The 17,233-nt window shown below is 45.2% G+C and overlaps 1 protein-coding gene across 1 annotated transcript in view; it reads left to right on the top strand.

The window, feature by feature from the left end:
* The window catches only part of HMCN2 (hemicentin 2), a 177,385-nt gene that overhangs the window by 35,152 nt on the left and 125,000 nt on the right, over nt 1-17,233 (top strand). Inside the window, exons 15-17 of the mRNA XM_027869654.1 lie at nt 929-1,078; nt 14,268-14,451; nt 14,637-14,682. Coding sequence (XP_027725455.1) covers nt 929-1,078; nt 14,268-14,451; nt 14,637-14,682 — 380 coding nt within the window. The remainder of the gene's footprint in view (nt 1-928; nt 1,079-14,267; nt 14,452-14,636; nt 14,683-17,233) is intronic.

Below are 17,233 nucleotides of genomic sequence, written 5' to 3'. Positions count from 1 at the left end.
GGATGTGAGCTATCTTGTAGCATCTGAAAGACTTCCATATGGAAGGATTAGTCTTGTGCTGCTTGGCTCCAGGGCAGTTTTCAGCAATTAGAAGTTGCAGAAGTGGACTTTGGCTGCCTCACAATTAGAGCTGACTGTCTCCAAGTGGAATGGGCTGCCTGAAGAGGTGGTGGCTTCCTCCTCCCTGGAGAGCATCAAAAGGCAGTGGGATGACCATTTGTCTGAGCTGTTAAGGGAGGGGGCCTTCCTGGACAGGTACAGGTTGGCCTAGAGGCGCCTTAATGCCCCTGGTGTTCTGTGTGAGGGGGCTTTGGAGACGCAGCCAAGAACAATTATACTCTGTCCTTGAGACTGCCAATTTCGAATGAGAGACACAGGGAAAACAAATGAAGAAGGTTATAACAAGTGTGGAAGTTGGGAGCCGGGAGGCCTAGCTAAGTTACCCTGGAAGTCCCACCCTTGTTCACAGATTCTGAGATATTGGAGGTGTTTCTGGTCTTTGGGTAAGTCCTAGAGCCCCTTTGGGATCTTGGACTGGAGCCTAAGGCCGAATCCAGAAGGAAGTTACTCTTCTAGCTTGGTCTTGACATTGAAACAGCGTGTGTATGGTGAAGGTTCAGAGAGGGAGATGCGGAGAGAGAGAAAATAGAGAGTAGAACCCTGAACTCCTTACCTTCCAACATTTTCTACAGATTTTTTTTACTTAAAGAAGACAGACCTGATTTCCCTCAAGATTATGTACAGGGAAGCTTGGGATGAGAGAAGAGAACCTTTTGCTTCAGGTCACTCAGCATACCCACTATTGGCAACAGAAGGCATAGAACCTAGCTAGATATTTTGACCCTGGTCTCCACCCCCAACATGCTCCCCATCTGACCATGTGCTCTAACCTAGCACTTCTCTCATCCTTTCCTACTCTGGGGCCCAGGAGGCCTAGAAATGATCCTGGCTCCAGAGGTGTCCCAAACTGGAATTCTGAGGATCCAAGAAGTCCAGGAGAGGGATGCAGGCGACTATATTTGCAAAGCAGTGAATGAACTGGGGGCAGCATCAGCTGACATCAAGCTGGAGGTTGGATGTAAGTGTCTGCCATGAAGTCCCTTTTCTCCTTCCCTTTTCTCCCTATCCACCCATTCCCCACCCTCCCGACCAACCCCCATCCCCTCTCCCCAGCTCTTTTCACCACAGACGACCTGAGCAAGTGGAGCAAAACATTACTTAGCGTCTTGTCATGCTGGGCTTTGCACTGAGAGAGCTTTGGAGATCCAGCCACATGCTGAGCCAGCTGCACCCGCCATAGGACGGATTAATAGAAAAGTTAATCCAAGATGTTCAGGGGCCTGTTGGCTACTTTCATTATCAAAGACAAAAGGGCAGGACATATACATAACAGGAATGGGCAGGTCACTGAGGAGCAGGGGAGTTCAGTGGTTAGACTGGCTGGGATAATGGCAGTCATTACTTCTGCTTCTGCTGGACTGATTTATTCAGCGTCCATAGAATCAGGAGCCGTGATCTCACCTTGCAGAAAGAATACCTCCCACCCCTACATTGTGGATGAGGATCACTGAAGTATTTGAGTAAGATCGAATCATGTAATTTTAGGGCTAGAAGGGACCTCAGGATATAATAGATTAGAACATAGATCCTGCCTAGTCAGAGCTGAACCAGAACCTAGAGACCATCTAATCCAAACAGGGAAATAGGATGAGAGAGGGGGAGTGAAGTGTGCTGGATTGTGCCCTTAATATAGCAGGGCTAGGATTAGAACTCAGATCTCTTGACTCCCCATTTAGGGCTCTTTGCATTGTGCGGTGCTGCCTTCAGTAAGTGTTTAACTCCGAGTGTGCTAGGCTCTGGGAGATGCAGAGGGAAAAGATGTGGTCCTGGCCTGTTAGGACCTTATGGTCTGGTTGGGGAGACATGCATCGTGTGAAATAATCAGAGGACTATGCAAGGCCAATAGAATCGAATACTTGATCTGGTGATTCAGACCATAAATGTTCTGAAGCACAGAGGAGACAGTGATTGATGCGTGCTGGAGCAGCTGGAGAGACTTCAACACAGAGGCAATGTGATATGGTGGAGAGCACACCAGACTTGGCTTGAGGAAGATCTGAGTTCAAACTCTGCCTCAGACACTTACTAGGTATGTGACCCACACACCTTAGCCTCTGTCTGCCTTGGATCCATCATCTGTATTATGAGGATAATAAAAGCACCTACCTCCTGGGGTTGTTGTGAGGAGTAAATGAAGTAACATGTGAAATACTTTGCAGGCTGGAAAGCCTTTAATTAATGTTAATAATTATCAGTATCATTAAGAGGGAGGATCTGAGTTGGAGCCTCTCTCTCTCTCTCTCTGTCTCTCTGTCTCTCTCTGCCTCTCTCTCTCTTTCTCTCTCTCCCTCCCTCCTCCTCTCCCTCTCTCCCCTTTCCCTCTTTTCCCTTTTCTCTCACTTTCCCTTCTCTCCCTCTCCGCCTCCCTCCCCATCTCCCTCCCCATCTCCCTCCCTCCCCACCTCCCTCCCTCACTCTCTCCCCCTCCCTTCTCTCTCCTCTTCCCCTTCTCTCTCCTCCTCTTCCTTTCTCTTTCCCTTTTTCTCCTTTTCTCTCTCCCTCCTTCTTCCACCTCTCTGCCCCTCTTTCTCCTCCTCTCTTTCCTTCTCTCTTTCCTCACCGCTCCCCCATCTCTATTCCCACCTTTCTCTCTCTCACTCTTTCTCTCTCTGTGTATATATATGCACACACATACACCTATGTTTAATCATGTAATATATCTCATGAAATATGTGTATGTCTCTGTCTTTGTGTCTCTTTGTCTCTCTCACCCTGAGCTCTCTCTATCTCTTCTCTACACCTCTATAGAATAATATTTACTCCTTTCTTACTTATCACAGTCTACTTTTCATTATACGGTTATTTGTGTACTTATCCTTCCTAATAGATAAAAAGTCCCTAATAGATAAAAAAGTCCTAATAGATAAAAACAACTAATACATTAGTTTTATTAGTTGTATTAGTTATTGCTGCATATTCCGTGGGAGTCAGAAAGACCTTGATTTAAGTCTTGCCTCAAACACTTACTAGCTGTGTGACCTTGGGTGAGGCACTTAACCTCTGTCTGTCTCGTTTTTTTTATCTGCCAAATGAGAATAATGCCTGGCAGTGCCCACTTCACTTCAGAGGGTTATTGTGATACCTAAATGAAATAATTTGTTTAAAGTGCTTTGTAAACTTTGAAGTACTATGTAAATGTCAATAATAATTGTTATTATCATACCACACTGCTTCTGCAGTAAGCAATGAATGAATGAGGAATGGGATGATAATTCTGGCATCAAGTCAGGGATCTTTGATGTAAGTAATATAGAGCTCCAGCTCAGGGTATGCTAGTAAATGTTTAATAACCAGTTCTCCAGAAAAAAACGTACCCATAATATGCTTTTAAATTTAATTTGCATTATTAACATTTTCTCCTTCACTTTCTCTAAACAATTAATAAAAAAATCAAGCCCTGATTTGTAGCATTTGTCTATTTCTGAGCTGTAAATGCTCACACTGAAAATTTAATAATCAGCTGTCTGGAGTAGGTTCAAGATTGCTCCAGTGTTTCCCCCCCCCCCCCCCCCCCCCCAGCTCTGGCTCCAAGTACCTGCAAGTCAGATGGTCATAGGACTGAGACTGAGAAGGATCTTAGAGATTACTGAATGCAATTTTTTTTAAGCAATGGGAAATTTAGGCCTAGAGAGGTGATGTAACTTTCCCAAGGTCATTTATGTAGAAAGGAGCAGGGCCAGGATTTAAATAAACCAAGTTTTCTGACTCCAAATTCCAATAAGTAATTGCTAGCACTTTAAAGTTTACTATGTGGGAGGCAGGTGCTATTATTTCCCCCATTTTTAGCTTGGGAAACAAGCTGAGAGTGAGTCACTCAAGGTCACATACCTAGTAAATGTCTGAGGCAGGATTTGAACTCATCTTTCTCTCTGAGTCCAGTGGTCTATTGACTATCACCTAGCTGCCTCTGTGTTCTTTTTACCATAGCAGGTGGTTCTTTGTGCCCCAGGCAATAATAATAACAACAGTATCTCACAAATAGCATTTTATAGCTTACAAAGCACTCAGTGATGTTACGGATGAAGCCTACTGGCTCTAGAGTCAGAAAACCTGGGTTCAAATCCTGCCTGTTCTGCCTAATACTCCAGTCAGTCAATCAATAAACATTTATTATGTCTGACCTTAGGCAAGCCACCTAATCTCTCTCAGCCTCCTTTCCTATGGTGTAAAAAGAAGGGGGTTCATTCGAAGGCTTCTGAGGTTCCTTCCAGTTCCAGTATGATCCTGTGGTCCAGGATGCTGAGTCTCAGATAGTATTCGGTGACCTGCCTTGTGGAGGGCTTGGTGCAGCATGGAAGCAGTGGGCAGAATTTCTTGGGCCTGCTCTTCCAGGATAGATTTCAATGTGAGGTTTCTGAGGTCAGAAAGGGAGAAACAGGTGCTGTATGGTTCTGGGGCCAGTGGGAAGATGGAGAAAGCTTTCTGATGGGAAAGGGGAGTTTATTTACTCCTGGAGGAGGCCCAGCGCTTTCTGGAGAAAAAATGGGGGCAGGCACTTGCTTCCCATGGGCACAGTGGGTCCTGGCAGGAAGGGTGTGAAATCAGGTTTCCTGGCCATACAGTGGCAGCTGAAGACTGATCGCTCCTGCCAGCTTGGCAGGGACGACAGGGCAAAGAATGTAGTGGGCTTGGGTCCCATTTCCCGACACTTAGTTGAGGAATTCCACTCCTGGTGAATGTTTGAAGTGAGCCAGGAGGTGCAGGCCTCTCCTTTCCAGAGAACATCCTGCTGCTTTTTCTCCCCTATGCTTTAAAAGACAGTCTGGTGGATAAACTATCTCCCTTACTTATTTTCCCTGCTGGTCCCCAATGATACAAAGACTATCCCACTTCCTTTATTCCAGGCACTGTCTCATAGCGAGGTCCCTAATGTCCATGCTTACTGAAAAGCATCAGGGAGACAGATGGGGATGTCCTTGTCTGGAGGGGGGGGGGATGGTGGGCCTAGGGGCAGCAGGAGGGATGTCAGACTCCTGGAGCACTGGATTGAAAGTGAGGACTTTAATACTTACGTTGTATGTGATCTTGGGCAAGTGATTTCATGACTCTGGGCCTCCATTTCCTCATCTATAAAATTAAGGGATTATGCCATATTATCCTTAAGGTGTCTTTCTGCTCTGAATCCGAGGATTCTTGCCATGGATGTGGCCTGTGGGGATGTTGTCATAGGCTAATTTATTATTATAGGCAACTGTGTGGTGCAGTAGATAGAGCACTGGGCCTGGATTCAGAAAGTTTGTTATTGTTAAGTTGTTTCTCAGTCGTGTCTGACTCTTTGTGGCCACATTTGGTGTTTCCTTGACAAAGATGCTGGAGTAGTTTGTTATTTCCTTCTCCAGCTCATTTTACAGATGAGGAAACTCAGCCAAACAAGGTTAAGTGACTTGCCCAGGGTCACACAGCTAATAAGTGTCTAAGGCTGGATTTGAACTTAGGTCTTCCTGACTCCAGGCCTGGCATTCTATCATCTATGTCACCTAGCTGCTCTGGATTCAGGGAGATGAATCCTTACCTCCCAAGGTTATTATTGAGGATACGATATTTATGAAGCGTTTAGCACTATGCCTGGCCCATAGTTGACAATTAATGCTTGTTCCTTTCCTTTCTGTACAGTCTCAGGGGGTATTAGCTACTAGAGTGTTTTTGGTTTTGTTTTAACCAGAGAAAGATTTCTTTTCTTTTTTTCTTATCTCCAAGGTGGGTTGGAGGGGAGCTAAATGCCTCTCATGGGTAGCTAGGTGGCTCAGTAGATAGAGTGGCAGGCTTCGAGTCAGGAAGACTCATTTCCTGAGTTCAAATCTGGCCTTAGACACTTAGTAGCTGTATGACCTTAGGCGAGTCACTTAACCATGTTTCCTCAGTTTCCTCATCTGTAAAATGAGCTGGAGAAGGACATGGCAAACCACTCTAGTATTTTTGCCAAGAAAATCTCAAATTGGGGCAGCTAGGTAGTGCAGTGGATAGAGCTCCGGCCTTGGAGTCAGGAGGACTTGAGTTCAAATCCAGCCTCAGATACTTGACACTTACTAGCTGTGTGACTCTGGGCAAGTCACTTAACCCTGACTGTCTCAACAAAAAGAAAAAAAAAAAAGAAAATCTCAAATGGGACCACAAAGAGTTGGACACAACTGAAATGACTGAATAACAAAAATACCTCTTATGCGGGGTATTGGGAGAAAATCTTGAGAACAAGTAACCTCCTATCTAGCTGACCTAGCTCCTCCACGGAGCCTCCCGGAGTCTGGATCAGCACTCAGCTTTGCCTTCGAAGGAAGGGCCCGCCTAAGATCTCTCCTCTGAGGCATCTTGGTCTGTGGAATGTCTTCCAACAACCCTTGTGCTCCCGAGTGCCAGAGCCATTCGGCCTGCTGTTCCCCTTTCTTGGGCTCCAGGTCCTTTCTCGCTTTCTCCTCCCTGCCCCCAACTGTACAACACCTAGGAATGAGTCTGGCAACGGCAGCCTGCAGGGAACTGGCCGCTGCTCCCTGAGTTAGGGGCACCTTCAGAATGCCGCCGAGGCAGGAGAGGGGAGCAGGGGAGGGCGGGGGGCCTTGAAAGGCTGCGCTCGCTGGACAAAGTTCTAATGCCCATGCCCTGCATTGCATGAAAATGCTCTAGTAGGCTACATGGGGGGAATATCAAATCTTTTGTTGTCGTTGTTGGACTACACCTGTCCTATCATTAATGTAGAGAATTCTCAGTAAGGAAAAGTCCTTTATTAATGCAGAATGGCACCTGCAGAGAGCTGCCTGGGCCACTGGGTTGAGTAGGATCCCATAGCCAGTATTGTGTAAAAGGTAGATCTCGAACCCAGGTCTTCCTTGTTTTGAAGCCAGCGGGCACATTATGCCAGTGGAAAAATGTGTGCGACTCATTTTGTCCATGGAGGCAGTATGGCATCATGGATAGTGAGTGCTGGCCTTGGAGTGAGAGGGACCCGGGTTCAAATCCTGCCTAATAGCTGTAAGGCACCTAACCTATCTGTAAAATGGTGATAATTGTGGTACCTATCTCATAGGCTTTTATGAATATCAAGTAAGATAATATATGCTAATTAGTTCATGACCCTTCAGTGCCATATAGATATGAGCTGCTATTATTAAAAATGGAGATGAAGACAGATGAAATGATTGGAGGTGGGAGACTAGTGGAGGCTAGAAGCCAGGTCTCTGCTTTGTGTCTAGTGGTTTAATCATGAGGCCACATGGTCTCTGATGAGAGCCTGAGGAGAGGAGGGGCGGGGAAGGGTGTTTTCACTTCTGAGTTGCTTGGCAGAGAGACCCCAGGTGGTGGTTTACTTAGAAAACCCTCAGGAGGATGGGGAGGAGGAAAGGGTGGCTTCTGCAGTTTCCTCATTCCGTTAATTGCATCCTCAGCCTTAGGCTGATGAGCACCAATTAATAGCGTGTTCATTATGTGGGAAGAACTGCCCTTCTAGCAGACCCAGTCCCCAGGAGGGGGAAAACCATTTGAACAAAACTCCCAATCAGAAGAAGTCCAGGCTTGTGCCCTTCCTCTTTCCCATACAGCCTGAGAAGGCCCCCTCTAGAGGTGGATAATCGGGGTGTCTGGCTCCTGGGGCCCAGGCTACCAGGGTAACTAGGAGGGCTGAAGACCGAGAAAGGGATCCTAGGATCAAGATGGTCAGGGAGCCCAGAGGCCGTATAATGTAGAACAGAGCTGGTATGCAACCTCAGGTCCTCTGATTACACATCCAGCTGTTGCTGGGTCCTGATATGCCTGGGGGGCTAGTCGCATGCTGTCTAATGGATCATCTGGTCCTTCTGTGGGAGGATGGGAGCTGCCTGAATCTGGGCCCTCAGACAGGATAGCAAGAGGACAAAATCTGTTCATTTCCTATGCTGGTAATGGGGCAAAAGGCGAGGGTGCAAAGCACTGTTGGAATTAAATGGTAGACGTCAGCTGGTTGTTTCAGGGACATGTTTTATGACCCTGTCTCTCAGTTCTTGGTAGAGAGCTGATTTGGGGTCTCTGCCTCCTTGTGAATTAACTTCAGGGGTACAAAGATGCTGGCATAATAGTTGTGAGAATACTTGATGTGCTGAAAGTGGGGTTCTTTGTAGGAGATTGTGTAACTAGTCTGAGGCAGAGACAAAAGCTGTGGGGAGTGCAGCCCTGGAAGGGGGCAGGATTGCCCTCTGCTTATCTGACCTTCCTCACTGGGGGTAAAGACCCTCTCGGGGTTATAGTGGAAGGGGGCAGAGACTTTGTATGTGACCTCCTTAACCCCCACAATTGTTGCAGATCCTTTTAGATAGAACTATCCATTCTAACGCTAATGTAATTGATAACAACTCACATTTATATAGCACTCTCAGGTTTACAAAGCATTTCCACCCACAACTTTGTAAGGTGGCTAATGTAAGTATTATTATCACCATTCTTTATACAAGGAAACTGAGGCTCAGAAGCGCCTCTAGTCAGTCATACAACTGACAAATGATGGAGCAGTATTTGAACCCAGGTCTTCCTTGCCAAGTTGCTTCTTAACCTCAACTACTTGGCCTTTGTTTTATTCTCTAAATGGGGGTGTCTTATGTGTCTCTGTTTCTAAGACTGAGCTTTCTGTATTCAGTGGGATGGGCCCCATGGCTTAGAGACAACCCAATAACTGATGAGACTGAGAGCTCTCTCTTCCAGTGTCTTCCCCTTCCGCTAAACAAACAGCTGCATATGTTAGCGCCATTCAGCTCCAGGGCCCTGCTCTGGACCAGAGGGATGGAGCTGCTAGACAATCCCTCTGCCTGCCTTCCTCAGGCTGGGCTGCTGCTGCTCCTGCCCCTCCACCCCAATCCCAACCCCAACCTCATCTCAGCTCTTCAGTGGGGATTGGGAATTGCCTTGTCCCTTGGATGTCAGATCGAGGTGGAGAGCTGATGCTCCCTGATGGAGGTCATCATGCCCCCTAAGAATAGTTATAACAGTTTTAGCTTTAGGCAAAGGGTGGTCACCAACATTGCTAATCAACACTTATTCAGGAAATATTTGTTGAACACTTGCCTTGTGTTGGGTGATACATCCAGAGAAGACGTCATGGTCTCTGCCTTCGTAGACTACATAGACTAGTTGGAAAGATACAAGATTCAGGTACATTCGACAGAGACCAAACAGGGAATGGTAGAAAGAGTGCTTGATGTTATATTCCATCGTATGACCTAGGTTCATGCTGCTTAGTCGTGGATCCTTTCTGAGCTCCAGTTTCCTGATATGTAAAATGAGCAGTGGAGGGTGTGGGTGTGGTTATGGTTTTATTTAGGGCATACTAAAAGTTAAGGTGGAAGAAGAAGAGATCCCATGTGGGTAGGATTAGCTGGAGGAAGTTTTTATGGAAGAGGTGAGACTTGAGCTGCTCCTTAGAATGGGTAGATTGGATGATTAGATAGATGGATGATAACACTAATTCAGTACGTTCTGTGTGCCAGGCACTGTGTTAAATGCTGGGCATACAAATACAAGGGGCAGCTGGGTAATGCAGTGGGTACAGCACCTGGCCTGAAGTCAAGAAGATCTGAGTTTAAATCCAGCCTCAGACACTTACTAGCTGTGTGACCCCAGGCAAGTCACTTAACCCTGTTTGCCTCAGTTTCCTCATTTGTCAAATGATTTGGAGAAGGAAATGGCAAATTACTGCAGTATCTTTGTCAAGAAAATGAGGTGACAAAGAGTCAGACACAACTGAAACAATCAAACAACATACAAGTACAAATAAGCAAGATAACCTTTACCCTCAAGGAGCTTACATTCCAATGGTAGAAGACACCACATCAAGGGGAACTGGAAATGTGGGGATTATCACTTAGAGTAAAAGAGAAGAGGAATAGGGCATCCTAGGTGCCAGGGGCAGAATAACTGGCATATGCAAGGTGTCCCAAAATTTTAGTTTTATTTTGAGCTTCATATGGTACTTTAGATCATAGCTGTTACTTGCATAGCACTTTAAAGTTTGCAAAACACTTTATAAATATTATTTCATCCTCACCACAATCCTGGGAGATAGGCGCTATTATTACCCCTCATTTTACAGATAAGGAAACTGAGGCAGCCAGTGGTAAAGCAACTTGCCCAAGGTCACACAGCTAGTTAGTGTCTGAGGTCAAATTGGAACTCAGACCCTGTTGACTCCAGGCTCAGTGCTCTAACCACTGCACCACTGAGCTGCTGCTTTAGAGTAGCAAAGTGTTTTATACCCAGTTTATCATGTGAACTGACAATTCTATGAGGTAAGTGTATTCTGCCCCTTTTTCAGATGAGGAAACTGATTTGCTCAGGGTCACGTAGCTGGTAAGTGGCTGAAGTGGGATTTGAACACTGATTTTCTTGACTTCACGTTTAACCCACTATCCTCTGGGCTGTACTGCCCCTTGATGGGCAAAGGTTTGCGGCAGAGACATAGGAATGGCATGTATGTGCGTGTGGGCACCAGGAGACCAATTTAGCTAGAACGAAAGGTACTGGGGAGAAGATGGTGGAAAATGAGGCTTAAAGGGTGCAGGGTGAGAGCCAATTACCTCTCTTCCTTATTTGTACCCCTGAGATGATTTATGGATCATCCTGCAGCCTGGTTAAGACTCAGCTTACTTCCTGCTATAGGAAACAGAAGCCAGGTTTGGAGGATGCTTTCAGAGCTGTCTTAGGGTCTCTAGGTAGAGGGATTGTCTTGAGGGGAGAGATTTCAGAGAACTGGGGCACAGAAATAGGGTAGGCTTTCTGGGACTCTCAGCTGAGGCCCCCCTATTTTCCATTTCTTCCTTGTCTTGAGTCCAGAGGGAGAAGAGGAATGTGGAGTGACTCATGTCATAGAGTCACAGACCTGGAGCCAGAAGGGTTTTTAGAGGTCATCTAGTCCAGTTCTCACATTTTGTAGACCAGGAAACAGAGGCTAAGGGTGGGGTCAAGTGACTTGCCCAAGATAGTACACCCAGATAGTAGAGACAGAGTTGGGATTTGAACTGTCACCTATTCAAGAGCCAGAGAGCTTTCCTTAATATCACCCTAAATGAAACCCCCTGCCCAATTGTAATAGTTTTCTGTTTTTTTAAATGAGCAGTTTTTAAAAATTAATTTATTTTGAATTATCAACAATCCCTTCCATAATCTTTGGGTTTTAAATTTTTCTCCCTCTCCCTCCCCACCTCTCTCCCCAAGACAGCGTGCAATCTGATATAGGCTATACATATATATTCCTATTAAACATATTTTCACATTAGTGATGTTGTAAGTAAGAATTAGAACCAATAGGGGGAACTACCAGAAAGAGGAAACAAAACACAACAGAAGAAAAAAAATAGCAAATAGTATGCTTCAATCTGTATTCAGACTCCATAGTTCTTTCTTTGGATGTGGATAGCATTTTCCATCATGAGGCCTTTGGAGATGTCTTAGATCCTTGTATTGCTGAGAAGGGTTAAGTCTATCAATATTAGCCATCACACAACATGGCTGTTACACTCAGCATCAGACCATACAAGTCTTTCCAGGTTTCCCTGAAGTCTGCCTGTTCATCATTTCTTATAGCACAATAGTATTCCATTACATTCACATACCACAACTTGTTCAGCCAGTCCCCAATTGATGGGCATCCCCTCAATTTCCAATTCTTTGCTACCACATATAGAGCTGCTATAAATATTTTTGTACATGTGGGTCCTTTTCCCATTTGTATGATCTCTATGGGATATAACCCTAGAAATACTATTGCTGGGTCAAAGGATATGCACATTTTTATAGCCCTTTGGTCATAGTTCCAAATTGCTTTCCAAAAGGGTTGGATCATTTCACAACTCCACCAACAATGCATTAGTGTTCCAGTTTTCCCACATCTTCTCCAACATTTATCATTTTCCTGTTTTGTCATGTTGGCCAATCTGATAGTTGTGATGTGGTACCTCAGAGTTGATTTGATTTGCATTTCTCTGATCAATAGTGATTTAGAGCATTTTTTCATATGACTATAGATGGCTTTAATTTCTTCATCTGAGAACTGCCTGTTCATATCCTTTGACCATTTATCAATTGGGGAATGACTTGTATTCTTATAAATTTGACTTAATTCTCTATATATTTTAGAAATGAGGCCTTTATCAGAGAGACTGGTTGCAAAAATTCTTTCCCAATTTTCTACTTTCCTTCTAATCTTGGTTGCATTGGCTTTGTTTGTGCAAAAACTTTTCAATTTAATGTAATCAAAGTTATCCATTTTGCACTTCGTAATGTTCTCTATCTCCTGTTTGGTCATGAATTCTCCTGTTCTCTATAAATCTGATAGATAAACTATTCCTTGCTCTCCCAGTTTGCTTACAGTATCAGCCTTTATATCTAAATCATGAACCCATTTTGACTTTATTTTGGTATATGGTGTGAGATTTTGATCTATGCCAAGTTTCTGCCATACTCTTTTCCAGCAATAGTTTTCTGAATGTCGTTTGCATATCAGCTAGAAATCCCTGAATCCCTTCAGCAAGTAAGAATTTAAATTTCATGGTTTGAGGGGCTGTTGGAAGTTTTCCAGCAAAAGGGAAGAGTGATGAAAACTTCCCCATGAAGTTGTTGTTTGTCCTTCATTCTCAAAGAGGACCATGACATCAGGGAGGTGATGTCTTGACATGCAAATGAATTGGATTTAAGTGAGGAAAGGCTGTGCAAAGTCCCAGCCTCACTCTTTCTTCCAGAGCTATCTGGGTCCAGTGGCAAGATATACATCAGGACAGCTGGAGATGGCCCAGGATGCAGTGGGGGACCTTGGCCTTTTCTAACTAAGGTCTTTAACAGGTCTCAGGTTGACTCAGGCAACACCCACTTAGTGATTAAGGCTTAATAAGAAATGAGACAGAGAATGGCTTCTTTACCTAGTCCAAAAAAAAAAAATTTGATCTGGGAGGTGGGACCTGAGACTTTGAGGGTTTAAAGTTAGTTCAAAGAGTCTTTAACAAGGACCCTATACATGATTCCTAGAGGCAGTGACAGGCTAGAGCATCCACTCCCCAACTGGGGCTTCTGGAGGCTTTGGGGTAACAGTTTATAGGGTTCTACTATCTTCAGAGTCACATCCACTTTTGGAGTGTAGGGAAGCCTTTGGATGCTCATACCACCCTTTTTCCAGCCTGGCCTGTAGATGGGAAAAGCAGATTAGCCCAGTGTGTGGCTTGTATAGCTGGGGTCATTAAAGGTCTCAGTTTCCTGTCTATAAAATAAGGGATTTGAAGTAGATGGTCTAAATTATTCTTCAGCTCCAACATGCTATGATTATATGTTCTTTGATTCCATAGACCCAAGAGAGACTTGGTGGTTGGGAGGGTACCAGATTTAGAAGAGAGTTGGCACAACTGGAGAGCAGGTCACTGGGCCCCAGACCTGCCAATCTCTGCCCCTTTCTAAGTCATGACTTCCTCTCTTCACTTGGCCTGGCTAGTCTATCCAGCTAGAGAGAAGTTCAGGGTCATGGTTAGGTGTTGGGTGGGGTCAGATCTGAGAGCTAGAGGGAAGTGTGCTGAGAAAAGAAGAAGCCTCACTGGACTAATGGGGTCAGGATGAGGGAAACTTCAGTCAGAGGAGGAGATGATGAGGCGGGTGGGGCTGTTGCCATTTCTGAAACCAAGAAAGTAGAGGCCATGGGGTTAAACCACAAGCCCTTCTGTGAGCCCTTATTGAATGTGGGACACCCAGCCAACAATTATGTAATGATCATATTTGGAACTGTTAAAATGCCTTTGAATCCAAGGGTTTTGACACATAGAGACAGAATAATGTATTCCCTTTGAGGACCCAGAGCAGTCAAGGGACGTCGTATAGCCCCCACTACACAGATAGGGCAAACCAAGGCCCACCACAGTCTGGGAAACCATACATGGGACAGGTCCTAGGAGTCCTTTGTCTTTAGCTTTCATCCTTATATGTACTTATTATGATCACAATGGGATCGATTAGAGCCAAGTTCAGGTTTGGGCTCCTTAAGCCATTTAATTAAATTATGGGTGGGAGAAGTTATTCTCTTTATACTTTTTATTTTTCTTTGGGGTGAGGCTGTGAAAGTTTGAAAGGCCAATTCTGAGAACCGGGACAGGAAGGCCCAGATTGCGGGTGGTTCCATTTCAACTGTGAGCTGATTGATTCCAGTTTCTTCCTTGCAGATGCTCCTCGACTGGTGGAGTTACCTCGGAACATGACGGTGGAGATGGGGAAGAATGCCATCCTGGCATGCCGAGCAGAGGGGCACCCTGGCCTGAGAATCACCTGGGCCCAGGCAGATGGAAAGCCAGTGCCAGTCCACTCTGTGCAGGGCGGTCGGGCCAGACAGCTGGAGGCGGGAGTGCTGTTCCTGGAGAGTAAGAGATTTTAGGGCAGGTTTCCTAACCTTTTTGGTGTCATGGACCCCTTGGGAAGTCTGGTGAAGCCCATGGACCAGAATAATGTTTGTAAATGTATAAAATAAAATATATGGGATAACAAATGAAGCCAATTATATGGAAATACAGTTATCCAAATATTACAACAACAAGTTGGTGGACCACTGCTTTAGGGGAAGCTCAAGGTCCCTATTTGTGTCTCAAGACAACAGAAGACCAGTTCCCAGACCCTAGTCTCTCACTTTTAGGTTCATAGCTGGTCTCGATGATGTAGCATCAAAAGTCCAGAAGGACATAGGGAGCATGGTATGGGAGAGACTGTATGAACAGAAACACACACACAGTAGTAATAATAATGGCTAATATTTATGTAGTGCTAGCTATGTGCCAGGTACTGTGCTGTGTTTATTATTACTATTTCATTATTATTAAATTTGATCCTTAGAACAACCCTAGAAAGTAGGTGCTGTTATCCTCATTTTTATAGATGAGGATGAATATATAGCTATCAGCTATTGGAATCTATAGCAATATACTCTCTGCGGTGGGAAAAAGAAGGGTACTCTATATTTGTGCTGGAGAGATATGAGTTGTGTTGTTATTTTACTTCTCTATTAGATTGTAAACTCCTTGAGGGCAGGGCCTGATTCTTAACTACTTTGTATGCCCTGTCCCCCATCTCCCCAGCACTTAGCATGATGCTCAGCATACTGTAGGACTTAATAGACTTATTATTATTGTTCACTTGTTCCAGTTCTGTCTGACAATTTGTGATCCCATTTGGGGTTTTCTTGGCAAAGATCCTAGAGTGGTTTGCCATTTCCTTCTCCAGCTCATTTTACAGATGAGGAAATTGAGGCAAGCAGGGTTAATTGATTTGCCCAGGGTCACCCAGCTAATTAGTGTCTGAGGCCAGATTTGAACTCAGGTCTTCCTGAATTCAGGCCTGGTGCTCTATCCACTGAGCCACTTAGCTGCTCCTTAATAGACTTATACGTGAGACTTAATAACAGTTTGAATGAATGAATGTTAAATACCATAAGCCTCTTTTAAAAAAGGGACTTACTTGAAAAAGACCCACCCTAAACACCGACTAACTGCCTACTGCTGCAAAGAATGGACATTCATTTTCATGTTATCTCCTTGGTCCCTTGTCCTTACACACAAAAGCCTCCCTAACTTTAGCTGCTTTTTTTGCTATCTTGTTTTCACTTCAGCTCCCATTTTGCCCAGCTCACGTACATGTGGCTGTGGTGGGGCTCTGTGGAAGCATTTCTTCTTCTTCTTCTTCTTTTTTTTTTTAGGCAATTGGGGTTAAATGACTTGCTCAGGGTCACACAGCTAGTAAGGTCAAGTGTTTGGTCTGAGGCCGGATTTGAACTCAGGTTCTCCTGACTTCAGGGCCAGTGCTCTATTCACTGCACCACCTAGCTGCCCTGGAAGCATTTCTTCTAACACAGGGTGAGGGTGTGTGTTAGCTCCCGAAGGGAATTACCCAAAAGGCCCTTCTGAATAGCCCTGTAGTCCTTTGTCAGTCTCCACCATCACAGAATTGGGGGGCTGGAATGACCACTTTAGTGGTCATCCTGCTCCGCCCATCCACAAAAGGAATCTCTCCCTGTAACATACCGCCAAGTAGAGCCCCAGCCTCTGCTCAAGGCCTCCTGTGACGGGGAGCCTCCCACCTCTCTGGTCAGCCCGTTTTGCTTTTGGATAGCTCTCACTGTTAGGAAGTTTCTCCTGATATGAAACCTAAATTTGCCTCTTTGTGATGTACACTTGTTGCTCCTGGTTTTGCCTTCTGGGGCCAAACAGAACAAGGTTAGTCCTTTCCCATGAGAGCCCATCAAAGACTTCAAGACGGCTGGCACGCTCTCCCTGAATCTTCTCTTCTCCAGGCCATGCATTCCCAATTCTTTCAACTGCTCCTCCAATGATGTGGCCTCAAGGCTCTTCACTGCCCTGGTTCCCTTCCTCTGGACACCCACCAGCTTATCCACATCCTTCCTAAGCCCTGGGATACCATGCTGTAGATGGGGTGTGAGAAAAGCATCAGAGAAGAGCCGGCACCTGCCTAGCGGGGGAATCGCTTCCTAGGCATGATGGGATTTATCACCTGAACCTTTTTGGGCTTCTACCTCACCCGACTGACTCCTGCTGAGCTTGCAGGCCAGCAAACCCCTCAGATCTTTTTCAGAAATGCTCCTGGGAAGCAAAGTGGTGCAGCAAGGTCTCAGATGCTTACTGTGTGACCCTGAGCAAGTCACTTAATCTCAGTCTGCTTCAGTTTCCTTTTCTGTAAAATGGGGATAATAACAGCACTCACCTCCCAGGATTGTTGTGAGGATCAAATGAGATAATATTTGTCAGGTGCTTAGCACAGTTCCTGGCATATAGTAGGTTTTAATAAATGCTTATTTCCTTCCTTCCTTCCCTCCTTCCTTCTTTCTTTTCTTTTTCCCCTCCTTCCCTCTCTCCCTCCCTCCCTTCCTTCTTCTCTTCCTTCTTTCTTTCCTTTCTCACTCCCTCCATTCCTTTCCTTCCCTTTCCCTCCCTTCTTCCCTTCTTCCCTTACTCCTTTCCCTTTTTCCCTTCCTTTCTCTCTCACTTCTTCCCTTTCCGTCTCTCCCCTCCTCCTTTAATTCCTTCCTTTTTTCCCTCCCTTCTTTTTATTCCTTCCCTCTCTCCCTCCCCTCCCTTCTCTCCCCTCCTCTCCCCTCCCTTTCCCCTTCCCTCCTTCCTTTCTGTGT

This window comes from Vombatus ursinus, unplaced genomic scaffold (assembly GCF_900497805.2).
Source record: "Vombatus ursinus unplaced genomic scaffold, bare-nosed wombat genome assembly UNPS02014793.1, whole genome shotgun sequence".
NCBI classification, from domain to species: Eukaryota; Metazoa; Chordata; class Mammalia; order Diprotodontia; family Vombatidae; genus Vombatus; species Vombatus ursinus.
Note: the sequence above shows the minus strand (reverse complement) of the source record. Positions and strands in the feature narration are given on the sequence as shown.